Below are 17,373 nucleotides of genomic sequence, written 5' to 3' on the forward strand. Positions count from 1 at the left end.
AGGTATTCTATGAAGAAGACCCAGTAAACTTGTATGTCTTCTACACGGCAAAAATTATGCAAACAGTACTGGTAAGATTAAAAGGGAAGCTGAACAAGGGCTACATACTTTTTGGTGCTCTGAAACCATTTATACAATTCATTATCGATGGTGAAACACAAAGCAAAATAGATACCGGCTTTGTAAAGAAGGTCAAAAGAGGGATTTTTAGTTCCCTTCTACCCCACGTTCCAGCTGTTTTCCTTCATAAATGGCAGACCTATTGTCTCTAGGCAGAAAGAGGTTTCTCTGAAGTTGCACACATATGACTCAAATCAGAATGAGAGTGCAGAAGTCTGAGTGTGACTCCCAGGAAGTTTACCTGTCCCAGCAGTGCTCGCAGCCGAGGCAGGAGCCTGTTTGGTGTCTCCAGGTTGCTGGCACACCCTGCAGCCAGCAGAAGAGCTGAGCTAACATTGGTGCTGAGGCTCTTACCTGACTGAGGTGTAATTGGGTGTCATGAGTTGGTAGCAATTGCTGGAGCTTTAGTTAATTTAAAACCGTTGCAGCATCATAGCTGGCCACCTGGTCACTACTACTTCAAGTATTTTTATATTCCGTTTCCCAATCTTCCCACAAATTGTCCTTGAGTCTCCTTATCTGCAACATGTTTCCTGTGCAATCAGAAGCATTTTGTTCTTTGTGGAACTATTTCTTTCATGCAGTGTGTAGAGTATGAGACGTAAGTAATGTTTTCCTCTCATATAATTAGGATGTTAAGCCTGGACTAAAGAAAAAAGTTTGCATTGATTTTTCTTTGCATCTGATCCTCTTTACAACTCTGGACTTAAAATATATTCCTAAGGGTGCCTTGGAGTTTTTGCACATTGAGAGGAGAATTCTTTAATAGCCTATAGCTGTTCTCCCAAAATAGTCTAAATAGACAAGGAAAAAAAAAATCAATGCACCCAAATAAGGTCATTTGCTCGCAGTGATTAGGACACAGAAATAGTCCTTTTCAAGGAGGTGGAACGTATCTCAAGTTATTTTGATGGATTACAAAGATCTGAACTAATTTTGAGAATGTAAGCATCAGTGTGAAGTGACTCCGGTCCCATCCATCCTGCCTTCAAACAAAGGTGGATGTGCTTCAGGCTGGATTGAATAAAGTGCTGTCTGTTCCTCATGTGGTTTGACTGGCCAGCGAGAACCATCGCGTTTCGACCTGTGTTTGAAAGGCAGGTTCCAGCTGACAATAGGAAGTGTTTATCCCGCCTGATTTCTGTCCGTTTGCTCTGATCCATGCTCCATGGACATCATTACGACAGAAAACCCGTTTTTCTGCATTCAGACATAAACACGGTTTGCAAATTTATTTCAAAGTACTCTCATTTGCTCCAAGTCTAAGGTCTTGATGTAATCATCTTTCCTGACCATTGTCTTTCATTCTCCTGGAAATAATTATTTCCATCGTTTTCTGAGCAGAACAGAAAATGAAAAAAAAAAAAAAAAAAAAAAAACCTCCTGGAAAGATCAGGCACCTTTTTTGAATTGCTTTCTGCTGATCTTGTCTTCATTTAATAGACCATGTTTTCTTGAGTACTTCAAAATATTTCTCATCACTTGCCCTTAGTACTGACCTTGCAACCTGAGAATCAAGCAAGTGTCATGTTAGTGACTACTAATTAGTGCATCTGGAGAGCTGCTTCTCCTAGCCTTCAACCTTCCAGAGGCAGCAACAAAAGCTGTCACATGTATCATACAAAGAAAACAAGCCTTTGCCGTGGCTTTTTTGTTGTTCCCCCCACACACCCTGGGTTACAGATAGTAGCATGAGCTTGATTGAGACTGCGTCTGAGTTTGTAGGTTAGCAGGTAATTAACCCGCAGTGTGGTAGTTGCATTTTTTGTCCATGCACAGCATTAGGCTTTTATTTCCTGGTTCTTACTGTATACATGTTACTATCGTATTCTAAAAAGAGAATAGATCATTATTTCCTTTCAGCCTTTTTGTTGTTGTTCCTGCCATCTTTTAATTGTTTTTAATACTTCCCACTGTGTTAAATATTTATGAAACTGAGTATTTTAACATTCAGATTTTAATATACAGTGTGAAGTCCCAGCAGAACTGTCTTTTCGTATGTTTGTTGAACAAACTTGTAAATAGAAGAGTCAGCTGTGATAGCTATTCGTCATTTTTCTGCTTCTGTTCCTATTTGAGTTGTTCTTTTTTGGAACCACCCTATATTTTGGGTATAATGTGCAATCACGGCCATGTCACAGAACTGTTTGTGCAAAAAGTGTTCATGTCCTTTTTATTATTTGTAATTTTTCAGGTCTTCAAAATAGAAGTGCTAATGAGTGGAAGGAAACATTTTGTGGAGAAGAGGTATAGTGAATTCCATGCTCTCCATAAAAAGGTAATTATCTCTTTATAAGAAGCAGATTTGTTTTACTCTAATTGTTTCCCCTCACTTGAAATTGTTAACATTTATGGCTTATCTTAAATACATATTGTGATTCATGTCTCTGGAAAAGAGTCCTTAGCTTAAACAGTTCTTGTCTACTTTGTGGAAGTGAGGATGGTGGGTGGTGGGCTGATGATTTTTCAGATATTTCTAATTCTCCTTTTCTATTGTTTTTTTTTTTTTTAAACTTACTGTATTGCTAAAATGCCATCTGTAGTATGTTTTTTTTCTTCTTACAAAATGGTGAAATACAGCACATTCCTATAGCAAAGAAATACAGTTTTTTTTTTTTATTCTGTTATGCAAGTAATTTATGTTAAATCTATAAATTGAATTGCTAAGCTGCTGAGCTGAGGCAACAGCTTGGGCACACCAGGAAACTAAGCATGAAAAAGACTGAATAGGCTGGCTCACTCTGCTGCTCTTCAATACAGTGAATGTGAAAGGAAATATCCCTTAAGCCTGTCTACTGAGTCCTCTTACTGGTATATGAAGGGAACTTACTTCTTTCACGACTGAGTATCTACTAATTGTTTTGATGACTGTTAAAGGGAAGGTACAACTTCTTCTCCCCAGGATGAACTAGATGCTTCTATTGCAACTTACCGAAAGGCAAGTTGCAATAGAAGTTGCAGAAGTTCTGCCTTATGAAGAACAAATATTGTGAAGAATAATTCTGGAAAAGTAGCAGCCTACTGGTGTTGCGTGTATGCTGAAGAGCTTCAGTCCTTTCCTGGGAGCAGGGTCAACTTTTGTTGGTTTGGCAGTGGAGGAGTACGTGTAGGCTTGACTGCCTTTGCTTGTGCTGCTTTTCTTCACTATGAAAAAGCTGCCTCTGCAAAAGACAGAGGAGCACAGGGAAGAGCTTGTGGCACTTACAGCTCCTGCCTCTGCAGCGTCACGGGAGCTTGCTTATACCAGCATGTTTGGTATCCCTGAGCCATCTCAGGAATAGTCTCATTCAGGGAGGAAGCGGAGAGGTGGCAGAGAGAATGAATTTTGCCAGCTTTATGTTGATATAAGCCTGCTTGGGGCAATAGAAGGAAACTATTGAGGTATCAGTGTCTTCGCTCTCAAGAGTCTTATAAACAAATACATTTTGCTTTACTATACAGTAATCAATATGTGCTAGTATTTCATGGCCTTTTGCTTCTTGCCCCAGTTGTGGTAACTGAATGACACTTTATAAAATGCATTTTCTTGTTTATTGCTTTAATTCGGGTCTCTCTCACACCTTTTTTGCCCTATGTTCCCATTGAATATGGTAACATATGAGTGTCAGAATCAGCAATACAACCGTGATCAAGCCTTTGCAGTATGTGTGCTTTATTTTACACAAAATAATCCAACAAATGAAAGTAAAGTAGAGTAGATTGACTAAAGATTACACAACTCATTAAGTTAGGAAACATCAAAAGGGAAAAGTTCAGTTTTATATGCTTAAAATGCATATCCAAGTAGATTGTTTCCTGTACTTGTTGTCTAATTTCACTGTGATTTCTGGAGTTGCATGGTTCATTTTCTGTTTCCCTCTTGGTTTACTTGCAAATTTCCCCTCATTGCTCCACACAAGTGTCATGAATGACTGCAGTCTCACTCTCAGCTTTGTCACCTTGCAGTAACTCCCCCTGTAGAGAATTATCCTTAGAACACCAGAAGAGCCATTAAGGACGCCCCTCTTCTCTCTATCCAAAAATAGCAGCAAAATATTCAGCCAAAATATTCAAACAATACACTTTGCACCACCTTTCAATCTGTTACATCTTACACCTCATCTGCTTGGTGTCTGTCTGAGTTACGCTGTGGTTTTCTTATTTGTTCCAGCGCAGATGCGAAGCATCCAACACATTGGCACAACATACTGAAGTATTTTTCTTTCTTCCACAGTTACACTTAGATTTGTAGTAAACAAAGAGTTGAAGAGCTCCTGATCTGAGGCTGCTTCAGTGGTTTCAGTGTTGCAGAAATACTGGAGAAAGTGTTCTCTAACAATACATTGCATGATTTCACCATTTCTTCCTCTGTTTTGTGTTAGAAAAAGCAGAAAATCTCGAAGCTCTTAAGAAAGTACAATTCTCTTCTTCCTCTTTAATTCAAATGGCAAGCTCCACTCTCCATTGCTGTATGTGCCTGAGAATTATAAAGGTATCTTTACATGTACTGCATATTCAAGGTGCCCTTAGCACTGGAGATGACTGGTGAGCATCAGAAATAAAGCCTCTGCTGGGAACAGCTGGGGTAGGGAAGGGGTCATATTGTGCCTTCTCCTGAGAAGGCCATGCTGCACTTGCATCACATGCAGGAAGGGAAGGACAGCTTAGCTGATACTCTGCTCTCATGAGGCCCCACCTGGAGTACTGTGTCCAGTTCTGGAGCTCCCAACACAAGAAGGACGTGGAGCTGTTGGAGCGGGTCCAGAGGAGGGTCATGAAGATGATCAGAGGGTGGAGCACCTCCCCTACGAGGACAGGCTGAGAGAGCTGGGGCTCTTCAGCCTGGAGAAGAGAAGGCGTTGAGGAGACCTTATAGCAGCCTTCCAGTACCTGAAGGGGAGCTTCGGGAAAGCTGGGGAGGGATTTTTTTTAGAAGGGCATGCAGCGACAGGATGAAGGGAAATGGTTTTAAACTGGAAGAGGGTAGATTTAGACTAGATATTGGGAAGAAATTCCCTACTGTGAGGGCGGTGAGACACTGGAACAGGTTGCCCAGAGAGGTTGTGGGTGCCTTCTCCCTGGAGGCATTCAAGGCCCGGCTGGACAGGGCTGTGAGCAACCTGGTCTAGTGGAAAAATTGGATTTTGTATTTTGGCTTTAGGGGCATTCAGTAAATGTACATGAGTTTGGGCAGGTTTCATTTTCATTTCTTGTTAAATTGTAATCTAGCACTGTTAAGAAATGAAGAAGTTGCAAAATGTTTCCAGAGCGATTGAGATTTCTGCTCTGGAGCTTCGTTTCTTGTGATTGTAGAGACGTTGATATGTTGGCACTGCTTTTTCCTATAGTGACATCTCAGCAATCTCAAAGATGAAATGTAAATTCTCAGTCTCCCATGGGTAAGCATGTCAAAGTCAATTTTGAGTTTCTTTCCTTGCCTCCCTTGCCTCAGATTTACTCAGAGGCAATATACAACAGAAAGAATGTCCAATGTCACCTCCTATTAAAATGCAATGAAGCCTATTCCAGTTACTGTTTTTGCTCTGTAGATATGAGGAAAATGTTAATATTGGCTGGTTTTGAAAAAAACACGGTGCTCTAGAAAAAGAATTCTTACTGCTGTCATAATAGATATTTGTGTCTGTCTGTCTGCTCTCTTTTATGCATACACACACATATTTCTGCATATATCTATAAAAGATTATGTGTGGGAATCTTTAGAGGAACAGTTGTGGAGCTCTCTTGAAAGTATATTCCGTGGCAGTCTTGCTGTTTTTCACTGTAAGCTATTTAACACAACTGCCAGTCCTCTGGTGCAATTTGAGGGCATGAATATCTTGCTTTCTTGATTCCAGGAAAACATTTAGCTCTCCTCCTTCCCCCACTTGTACATAAATGCCTACAACTGGAGTTAGAAATGATTGAGGTGTTTCGTCACCAGGCTGTGTACGATGCAGTGACATTGTAAGGTATCACGCAAAGTCAATTAATGAGGAAATGAAGCACAAGAGGGACTTAATGTTGTATCTTCTATCTCCTTTGGGTGCTTAAGGCTGAGATGGGTGCTGAATCCCACTGCTGGGTGCTAGGTGCTCCTTCCTCATTCACTGTTATTTGCTCTGAGCTAGGTCAAGCCCTTGCTTCTGGGCCTCTTGAGTGTTTTCCCAGGGCTCAGCCTTGCAAGTCACCAGAGTCACTGGGAGTCTGAGGCTGCCACTGCTTTGCTTTAGTTATCCTTCAGCCTCCACTGCTCAGCTGCCTGCTCAGCTGCAGCCAGGTAACTGTCTGGCTCCAGTGTGTGATTGGTGTGGCAGGGTTCCTCATTTCAAGTATTCTGAAGTAGCTGCTGCTGTTCGGTTGTAATGCTGTTAATGACAAGTTGTGCTAGGCTTTCTGTTCACTGAAAAGGGCAGCTGAACATAGAGATTTTTAACTGTAGCCTGTAGGAATGAAGAGGCTTAAGTAAGTCAGTTGTTATTTCCATGAGTTGAACTTGATTGGTGAGTATCTTGGTTGCTGTGCTGTTTTCCTTTAGGTGTGGCTATTTTACTGAAACTGCCTCTCATCTCTAACATAAACATGTTTACTTTAGAGGGGCATTGTTATCCTTTCTTTTTGTCTGGATTTCTTTTTTTTCAGCTCAAGAAGTGCATAAGGACTCCAGAGATTCCCTCAAAGCACGTGAGGAACTGGGTCCCAAAGGTCCTGGAGCAGAGGCGACAAGGCTTGGAGTTGTACTTGCAGGTGAGTCTCCTCATGCTGGTGTGGAAGTAAAAACAGCATACCTTTTCAGAGTCGTAGTATCCCAAGCATTTGTAGGTAGTTCAAGTATGAAATGGACTATTTCAACAATAAGCAATTTAAAATGTGGACAGTGAGTTATGTCCATACTGGCAGTGTTCACTTGGCCAGTCTAGCAGCTAGTTACCTGGACTGTTTGCATTTTGCTTCTGATTAGGCTGCTTCTCACTAGGCTGCTGACTGACTACAGGGAACTTACAGGCACCATATTTTCCTGCACTTAAAATAATAATGTTATTCTTTCAAAATGTGATTTTATTGTACCAATGAAAAGTGCTACAGAAGGGAAAGAAGGAGAATTTAACTGACCTCAGCTTAGACAGACTACAGAAGAAGCAGCTCATCAGCGTCATATCCTTCTTCTGTACATGCCTGTATCTGAACTGTTCATCTAGTTGAAGTAAGCATTCATCATGTTATATTCATCTGACTGTGGGCACTTTGTTTAGTGTCCTACCTGGGCACTCATTTTGCTCCAGACTGTAAAGGCAACCAACAAGAATGATTTGGACATACAAGTATCTAAATATATAGATGATAAATCCCATCCTTTTTTAATAGATGGAATTTCTACTTTCACTGTGATTGCTTCAAAAATTATTCTCTTGTAAGTTAAAAACACCCAGTGGCATAGTTCTCCAGCCATTTCTCTGGTGACAAAACAAGATTAAGGTGTTCCCTACATATATTCCCAGTTCATTGCACCTTCAACTATTTTATTAAAGGAGACCACAGAAATGGTCTGAGCCAAAAAGTAACAGTTTTGTGAGGAGGGCAAGTGTGAGAGTATTCTGTTTTTACTCAGATTATTTCAGGTATCTGATTTATGTCATCATGTACAGTTGCAGTGGCACAACTGGAAAAGTGGTGAACTGCAACATAGTGTACAATGAGAAGCCATCAAAGAAAATGAATGTTAACCTGCACCACTCAGGCTCAGGAACCTGCCTCATTTTCAGGACAAAGAAAATTACTTAAGGTGGAGGAAATAATTTCAATGTGATGCAAGAAAGTATTACTTCTCACAGTCTTTAAAAAAGCAAGTTGGAAAGAAAGAGGAAAGTCCAGCTCAATTTTTGTTCTGAGATATAAGGAGAGTTTCTGGAAGTAGAGTTTATTTTTATTTTTAAACATTCAGTGATTATTTTTCAACTGAAACATAAAATCATAGAATCATCTGAGTTGGAAGGGACCCTTAAAGGCCATCTAGTCTGACTGCCCTGCAATAAACAGGGACATCTATACCTTGATCAGGTGCTCAGGGCCCTGTCCAGCCTGACCTTAAATGCCTCCAAGAACACAGCATCTATACCACTTCTCTGTGTAACCTGTTTCAGTGCCTCACCACCCTTAAAAAATTCTTCCTTATATCCACTTTAAATCTCCGTCCTTTAGTTAGAAACCATTTCCCCTTGTACCGTCACAATAGACCCTGTTAAATTGTCTGTCCCCTTCTTTCTTATAGCCCCTCTCTAGATACTGATAGGCCACTGTTGGGTCCCCCCAAAGCCTTCTCTTCTCCAGGCTGAACAGCCCCAGCTCTCTCAGACTGTCCTCACAGGGTGGTGTTCCATTGCCACTGTTGATGCCACTGATAAAGATGTTAAAGAGCTTCAGTCCCAGTACTGACTCAGGAGGGATTCCACTTGTAACTGATCTCCATCCAGACACAGAGCCATTTACCACCCCTCTCTGAGCACAATCTTGCAATCAGTTCCTGGTCTGCCAAACTGTCCACCTGTCAAATCCATATCTGTCCTGTTTGGAGAGAATGATGTCACGGGGGACCGAGTAAAAAGCCTTACTGAAGTCCGGATAGATGATGTCAATGGCTCTTCCCTTGTCCACTGACGCAGTTACACCTTCCCCAGCACAGAGGTAAGGCTGATAGGCCAGCAGTTTCCTGGGCCCTCCTTCTTAAAAATAGGTGCAACATTGCATTTTCCAGTCACCAGAGTCTTCGCCTGACCACCATGACTGTTCAGATATCATCAGGAGTGGCTACGTTTGTTATTGTGGGTGAAAAAAACATTGCAGTTGCCAAGTCCTTTTGGTTTGAAAAAAAAGAAAAAGAAAATCTTTTTTATCTTTTTGGTTTTGATGGCTGTCAGCACAGTTTGTGCATCATCAGTGTGTTTTTATTTTACAGACATTGCTGTGACTTTCCTTTTTTTCCTGATTTTTGTGCAATTGTCTTTTGGAGAATATCGTTGCTAAGGCACATACACCTATTTCTTGTATGAGGTTGATTTTGTTAAGAAGGTACAAGGGTAGATTGCTTAGCATTTTTTAATTACTGATTAAACTTTAAAAGAACATCTCCCCCTACTGGAAGAGTTAGTCAACTCTTACGATTGTTCATTCTTCATGCAATTAACTTTTACCCTCTTCGGTCACTGGTGGCTATCACAGGAACGTGCAGTGGTTAAGACTGGAAAGGACAACTAGTGGTCATCTGATGAAAAGAAGGCCAGCCTCTAAGTTGTATATATCCATACTAATTTGCATACCAAATCAAATTAAGAAAAGAAATCGTTGTTTTCAAAGACATTAATTTCCAGTTTGCTAACAATGAACAAAACTAATCATCAGTGAAGCTTAAGCTTTTGAAATAATGGGAGCCTGATTTTAGGAAAATGAATGCTCATTTCAAGGCAGTTCACTTATCAGAGTGCCAAGCATTTTCAAGACAGTGTAGGAATGTGATCGAATTTCCAAATACTTTAGGTCTATTTTTAATTCAGCATTGTGTATATAAAGTGTGGCTGATATATTTTGAAGTTATACTAATAGAATTTAATCTTCAAAAGTAGGTTGGCTACTGCCTTCATTAGTACTAGTAGTAGTAGATGTAGTACTAGTTGTAGTTCTAGTTGTAGTACTAGTAACCAACAATTTGTGCAGGTGGTAAACTACTATGGGCTTATTTTACTTGCTGTAGTTTTTTCAAAAGCAGTCAGAATCTCATGCAGAGATTTTGAGCAGATACACAGCTGTTACTTTCAAATGATTTGTTTTATGCAGCATATGGTAATTTCTCATTATTATACCTTGCATCTTGGAGAAACCTATGCCAGAGACAAGGAACGCTCTATGCCAATTGCAGTCACACACAAACCTCTTTCTGGCATAGTCTAATTGTATTGAGTCTTTAACATATTTTTAATGAAGTAATCTCCTATTGTTGAAATTTGGATAAAAAAGATGAAATTAGAATACTTGGTCTGTCTCTGTGTCAAGTAGTAAGGAAAGCAGAGAATTCCATTGTCTGAGGTCAAAAGTGCTGCAGCTTGCAGCACAAATGCATTTATTGAAACAGTGTGCATAATAATAATACATAACTCTTGTAAATATTATGGACAATCAACTAAGTGACAAGTGAAAGAAAGAATTATATTTAATCTGTTAATGAGGAAACAGATGAAAAGATAACTGAATGACAGAATATGGCCCTAACATTCAAGCAAGTTAGTATGAAGCACTAAGCAATTACTCCTCTGCTGATCCCTGGTAACTGTCTGTGCATGAACTTAGCCTTAGATATTGTATTTAAAGATGATAGAGAACACTTAGTGCTCCCTCTTGCACATTGTTGCTTGTGTTTGAGTTCAGTAAGTCATCTTTTGGATGGCCCAGCTGAACTGGTAGTTGGATTTTTATTTTAGATATTGAAGATGCTAGAATTCCTAAGGGCAGCACTGAGGGCTTTATTTAATTGGTTACTGGGGCAACTGTGTTGTTGATCTGATCAGTATTTGTTACAATTAGATTTTGTGTAATGTACTCCTGGAAGGAACAGTTTTTATGGAGCTTATTTCCAGTGAATTGGTAATGGGGAAGAGTTTGATCTAACCATCTGCCCTCTACTGATTTGAAGTTAGGTCATATCCTTGGCCCAGTAAGCTGACACTGGATGTTATTGCCATCCAGGCTCTCTGCCTAGGGATTTGCCCTTTGACAGGCCTACCTTTTGAAGTTCAATGGAATAGATATTTTCCAACCCCTTTGGGCAGAAGAAATCTCATCATTTGTTGATATCACCAGTCCAATGAGATAAAAGGCGTAGTTAACTGAGTTCACTGTAAAGTGGCACCCACAGCTCGACATCAGAATATGTCACTGCTAGTCTTCACTGAAATTACTTGATTATGGTGAGATTTTGGAGAAGGCCCGTATTTGTGATGAGCTTCAGGATACTATCTTATCTTCTTTGTTGTGGTCCAGATGATCTGAAGAGATTCTTCCTGTGACAAGCAGGGATCTAATATAAAATTGAGGGCTGTAAACCTTCTGAACCTGTCTGTCTGTGTGGATGTATGTAAGGTCTGTATGTATGTACATCTCTAACCAGAGGTAATACATAAAGTTAATACTTCCCTCAGCAGAGGTCAAGAAAGCATACTTGCCTTTTATTTACTCTTGAACTTTGTGGAAAGAGAACAGTCCTGATTCCTGAAGATAAGACTGGTTGAAGTGCTGCTTGGCTATGAGACTTGAAGACTTGATGAACTTTGACATTCCAGCAGTTTCAGGGATCCAAATCTGCAAAATGAATTATGTAGTTTATGAAACGGGACCAGAGATTTGTTTTCCGTTTAAGGAAATAATCTGGAGATCTGGGAAGCACTTTGACCTGTATTTCAGTATTCTTCAAAATGCAGTTCTCTTTAAGAATATTTTAACTACCAATCCATCCTGAAAAAAAGATAAATAAAACTGAATCTTTTATGATTTTTCTGCTCAAAAGTAGAATCTAATCCTATCCTCCTTAACCATCTTAGTTTCCAGCAGGATAAATAGTGATGAACAATGTTTAATTCCTTTAGGAATAAGTTCTTGAGAAATATAAAGGAGAAAATCACTCATTACTATACTGATTTTTTTTACTCTGCTTTGGGGAACTATTCAATAGCAAATGCAGAAGGAAAAAAAATATATTTCTGCAATTGGTGACTGCAGAAGATAAAGTATCTTATGGAAAATTTGGCCCAAGATGTCATTTCTTCATGGACTATGATGACTTTCTCTAATAACTCCAGTAAGTATTAATGCTAAATTGCTTGTGATAAAGTTAAAATACGTGAATAAACAAATACTCTTTTCTAACTAGACAATCTCAATGAGGGAATTAAATAACTTCTAGCTCGAAAAAAAAACCAAACCCGAACACCAAACTTTAGTCACCACTATTTCTTTGTATTCTGAAACTTTTGAGTCACTCTCATCTGTGTTGTTTCTGTTTCTTATAAAGTTTTAGCTTAAATCAAAAGGAATGTTTTTGTTAATTTGAAAACAATTGCAGAGCATTGCCAAACTCATTCAGTGTTTCATATTGCAACTAAGGATATGAATCTTCTGCTTTCTTTGAGTGTTAATCATTTTCACTATCATTCTGAGGAGTCAGATAATTTGGTTTCCTAGGGATTGTTTTGTTTAATCTAATTGTGAAGAAAAGAAGTTCTCCATCAGCTGGTAGATTCATTAGTTCTTCACTGCTTAACTGTTTCAATTTTTGTTGGCCTCTTTCAATTCTAACAAAGAGGAATGTGAACTCGGTCATTCATAGCCTTACCCATCCTCAAGGACATTGGAGAGGTCTCTGCTCAAAGAAAAGCCAGCTAGACTCCTGATGCCAATCTGCAAGTACTCCACAGTGTGCATGGTCTAGAATTTTGTCTTTTTAATCTCTGAAAAATCCTTGTCTATAACTATTGCTGAAATGCTGCTTCGTAACTCTTTGTTGGAGGAGGATCAGAAGCTGTGTGAAAGTGAGGAAGCACAAATTCTTAGTTAATCACAGGATTTTTTATTGGTTTCTCTTTCTTTGTAAAATGGATGGAAAAGCGTTTCATGGTAGTATATAGAACTCAGCCTGAGATCTTCAAGGAGAGGAAAAAAAGCTGGACTTGTCACATAAAGAGAGGGATATCCTGGTTAGTGGGTTGTAAGAAGCTAGCATAGAAAACTGGAATCAGGAATATTCTGTTTGTGCTTAATAACAGAAACAGTTCTTGACCTTTAATTACCTTAAAAAGAAAGAAAGGAAGAAATAAAAAATAATGACTGTAGAATGTACTTAACCTGTGCTGTTGGAGCTTTTTAGAAATATTGAGATCTCTGTATGTGATAAGTGTACTTCTGAGAGAGATTGTTTTGCTTTTGCCCAACGAAAACTGTTGGTTGCTAATTAGTTCTATAACTGTAATGGCAAAATGATCGTAGAACTGCTCAATGATCATTCAGCTATTCAAATTTTATTTCTGTGTTCTTCATTAATGACGTGTATCCATTCTGTCAATTTTAGTATTCATTACAATTGTCCTTCCTTCATATTCTGAGAAATGCGCTCTGTATCAAGAGTTGAGTTATTCCTGAATACCTATATGCTAATACAAAAAGGTACTGAGAGTGCATAAAGTTGAAACTTTCAAGGGAAGACTGGAAAAGTTCATGGAAGACTTCACACTTATCATAGAAAGTCTGTGACTTGGAAATAACTTTTGATGCTGCTAGACTATTGAGGGAAAGTATCTCATGCTAGTCCTGCTCATTTATGCTCTTCCTTGGTAACCATTTCTCACAGCCACTTTTGGAGATGGGGTACAGTACTAAATGCAACTTTGGGGATAATTACTTTGCATGTGATAGGTATCTGGCTTTATATTTAGAAGCTGAACGCATAGGAAGAAATTTCAAAAGTTGAAACTTCTGTGCAAAATGTGGGCCTATTTTTGTTCTTCTCCACCTTACTCTGTGCATGTCTCATCTGTGGGCTTTTTCTCACTGTGCTTCTCTTTAACCTTTCACCATATCTGAGAGCAAGAGCTGGATAGAATTCACTTTGACTTCCTTATGTCATTCATTAATCACCACAAAGATTTCTGTAGAAGCCATCCTCCCCTTTGTCCTATGTACGCATTCTCTGTTGGGATCTATTTCTAACTAATTTAACACCAAATTGGCTTATTTGCAGAAAAAAAAAAAATCCCATCAAGTCCAGAACAGATACTTATCTTCCTGATTGCTGTTTCTGGGAAGCAGTTTTCTTTTAAATGCAGATGAATACATCAAGAGGAAAGAGTCTAGTTTTAGAAAGTTGCAAGTAAAAGTTGGAAGCAGTGAAATAAGATTTAACTCATGTCTTGCTGGAAAGGAGGCTGAAACACACAGATCCATTAATCACAATGAAAATTCTCTCTATTATCCAAAATTAATCAGTGTCGTCTTTCTCTAATGCCATTTAGTCTACAGTAATCGAGGTTGAACTCCACCTGTAAGGAGCTATAAAAGCAATGGTATGACAAGTATAAAAAGGCAAAATGTTCTTTGTCCTTATTAAAGATTGTGAGCAGAGTGTTAAATAATATTAATGGCTGGGATTGTCAGTACTTAACAGTACTTTCCTAGTACAAGTGATTTTATTGATCGATACAGTCTCAATGTAACAGGGCAGATTATTCTACTGATTTTATCGAAACCTTAACTAAGTTTGTTAGTGTACCACATATCTTTAAATAGATCTAGATGATGATGTAGATTAAGAAAAGCAGACCACCATCCATCTTTTTTTGATCGGTTAATAACTTAAATCCATCATTGCTAAGACCAGCTCTTTTAAGATTCTGTTGTGCATACGTGTGTCTTTGGTGGTACAGATACATAGCTGGTTTTCAGTGGCTGTGGGTTTTAAGGGAGTGTGTCTGGCAGATGCGGACTTGCATACTGGCTTAGAGGAGCTGTAAAACAAGAGGGGAAAGCAAGATTAATTTTGCGGATAATTTAAAGGAGAGCTTTCTAATAACAATCTCTGTTTGCAAATGTTTCCTACAGCAATGTTTAAAGACTGTGTGAAGCATGCTTAGGAAAATTACCTGATTTTGTTTCTGCTTTTTAAGTGGTGGTACTTTGTATTTTATGATTTGTGTATTTTCCTTCATCTTCAATAATCTGTGGGGTTTTTTTGCTATATAGAACTATGCTCCATGGTTTTTTGTCTCATTCTCCTCTTAAGTCAGAGCTGATCAAAGTAAATTTTACTCACTTAAAAGCAAAATTTATATTAGAAGTCATGAAGAATTTCAAAACCATATATAAGCAGTTTTCTCTTTTCATTATACTGTATCTCATAATGCTGTAGTGTCACTCACTGTTGCCTAAGTTTAATGAACATCAAAGTGTATGTACTGTGTATTGTATATACAGTGAGAAATGGTCTCCATCGTGACCTGCGTATGCTCAAAGTAACCATAAGATTTTTGAGGGAAGAGAAAGAAATGAAGTTCTTTGCCCCATATGTCACAGCCTGTAAAAGCAAGATGAGGGATGTTAAACCTGGAGTCCCCATTTTGTGGCTCACTGTGACAGTCTGCTGACTCAGTCATTCTAATATCCAAGATACCTTCGAAAGCAATAGAAAGTTTGAGTATCTCACCTTATTTAGCCATGATGAAAGAAAAAAATGTGACCGTGATCATGAAGGCAACTCTTCATTTAACATGTAGATTTTACATTTTCAATTTTCTTTTATAAATATTTAATAGATTTGTATGAGTTTGTTTAGGGGAAAAAAAAAAAAAAACAAAAAAAACAGTCAAACAACTTCTGTCCATTGTAGTAAAGGAAGGAGAGAGATGCAATTCTTGTTAGGTCAGCTATTATCCCAGCCCAGTACTATGGTAGAATGACAGTTGCTCCCACTTTTTCACCAGTACATAATATTTTAAACATGTTTTCATTTTCTACTTCGTGTTGCTTTACGTAAGCTGATTTTTTTTTCTTTTTTGGTGTACAAATGATTACTGCTTTTTTAAATTGTACTTTCAAGGCCAGTTAAGTCTTATGGGCTTTTTCTTCAAAATCAATCTGCAAAGTTACTTAATGAATTGCTAATGAAGGGAAAAATACTTTCTAGTGACAGAGTATTTTATTACTGCATGTGTAGTGCAATACACAATGGTCTGTTATGATTATTCAGTAGTATGTGGCCTTAAATTAACAAGTAGTTTACACCTACATTTGCCAAATCATTGCCATCATGCAATCCAGTTGTAGTCTTTTGCCTACACTCTTTGTGTGACTGAAGGCCATTCATTAATTTTCTTTAGGTATTTGTAAACTGCATGTGGGCATAGAGGAAAAGTACATGAAGAAATGAATAAATCTGTCCTTATAGCAGGATTTGAATTTTCACATGTCAGAACATATTTGAAGGTGAGAGGTAGAAAACAGAATAGTGAATACACTCTGAATAACTGAATGCCATTTATTCTGCACTTTGGATGAAGAACTGGCTCTGGGGGGCAAAAAGTAGTATGGGATCATGTAAGCAACAGTTAATACATCTTTAAGAAAGCTGAATAAAAGTTTGAATGATAAAATTATTCTGACAGTTTTTCACTTTGAAGTGTGTGATAACTTCCGTGTTTTAATCTAGCATTGTTTATATCTGGTAAAGGGTCTGCAGCACAAGTCTTATGAGGAGCTGCTGAGGGAACTGGGATTGTTTAGTCTGGAGAAGAGGAGGATGAGGGCAGACCCCATCGCTCTCAACAACTGCCCTGAATGGAGGTTGCAGCATGGAGGGTGTCAGCCTCCTTTCTCAAGTGACAAATGATAGGACACAAAGCAATGGTCTCTGGTTGTGCTGGGGAGGTATAGATTGAATATCAGGGAGAATTTCTTCACAGGAAGGGCAGTCAGGCTTTGAAGCAGACTGTCCACGGACGTGGTGGAGTCCTTGTCCCTGGAAGTATTTAAGAGGTCTGTGGACGTGGCACTTAGGGGAACGTTTAGCAGTGGATTTGACAGTGTTAGGTGAAGGGTGGAACTGGTGATCTGATGGGTCCTTTCCTACCTAAAATGAATATTGCATGTAAAGGGCACAGACTAGTAACTGGTCTGGCTGAAGTGTGGACAACACTCGTTTTCCTTAGATAGGTTGTGGGTGGATGATGCTCCTTATCTTCTACTAACACAGTCTTTGAACACATCAGCATTACTTGCTTTTAATTTTCTTTCTAAGAGTAAAAAAAAAAAAAGAAAAAAAAAAGCTCATTTTACTGAAGCTATTGACTGTAGAATGTCTTGACTGAGACAGACTTGAATTTAAGTGAACGCACATTTACAAATAAATATGTGTTACTAAATAATGGTAAACTTTTAATTGTGATGTGCGTTTTTGCTGTGGATGTTGATACCAGAAACTTTCATAGAGTTTCTCATTGTGGTAAATACTATGAATTACATAAAAGAAAATCTTGCAAGATGTATAATACATAAAGGAAAGATATATAGATAAAGGTATATAACGTAATAAAGGTATATAATAAAGGAAAGTTAGGTTTATGTTGCAATTTCTTTTTTTAAATTACTGGTAACTGTTGTGATTTTATCTAATATACTTTTTCTTCTGTAGTTGAAAAAAGTTTGCAGAAACAAATCATGGAGTAGAGGCAGAACCTTAATTTCATTAGG

At 38.5% G+C, this 17,373-nt stretch overlaps 1 protein-coding gene across 3 annotated transcripts in view; it reads left to right on the forward strand.

Annotated features, from left to right (window-relative positions):
* The window catches only part of SNX24 (sorting nexin 24), an 80,691-nt gene that overhangs the window by 41,955 nt on the left and 21,363 nt on the right, over positions 1–17,373 (forward strand). For all 3 annotated transcript variants that reach the window (XR_002433321.1, XM_021380355.1, XM_021380356.1), the window contains exons 2-3: positions 2,315–2,398; positions 6,739–6,843. Coding sequence is in view for 2 of the 3 variants with exons in the window: in XM_021380355.1 (XP_021236030.1) it covers positions 2,315–2,398; positions 6,739–6,843 (189 nt within the window). In the remaining variant the exon portion in view is untranslated. The remainder of the gene's footprint in view (positions 1–2,314; positions 2,399–6,738; positions 6,844–17,373) is intronic.

This window comes from Numida meleagris, chromosome Z, assembly GCF_002078875.1.
Source record: "Numida meleagris isolate 19003 breed g44 Domestic line chromosome Z, NumMel1.0, whole genome shotgun sequence".
In the NCBI taxonomy this organism is placed as follows: Eukaryota; Metazoa; Chordata; class Aves; order Galliformes; family Numididae; genus Numida; species Numida meleagris.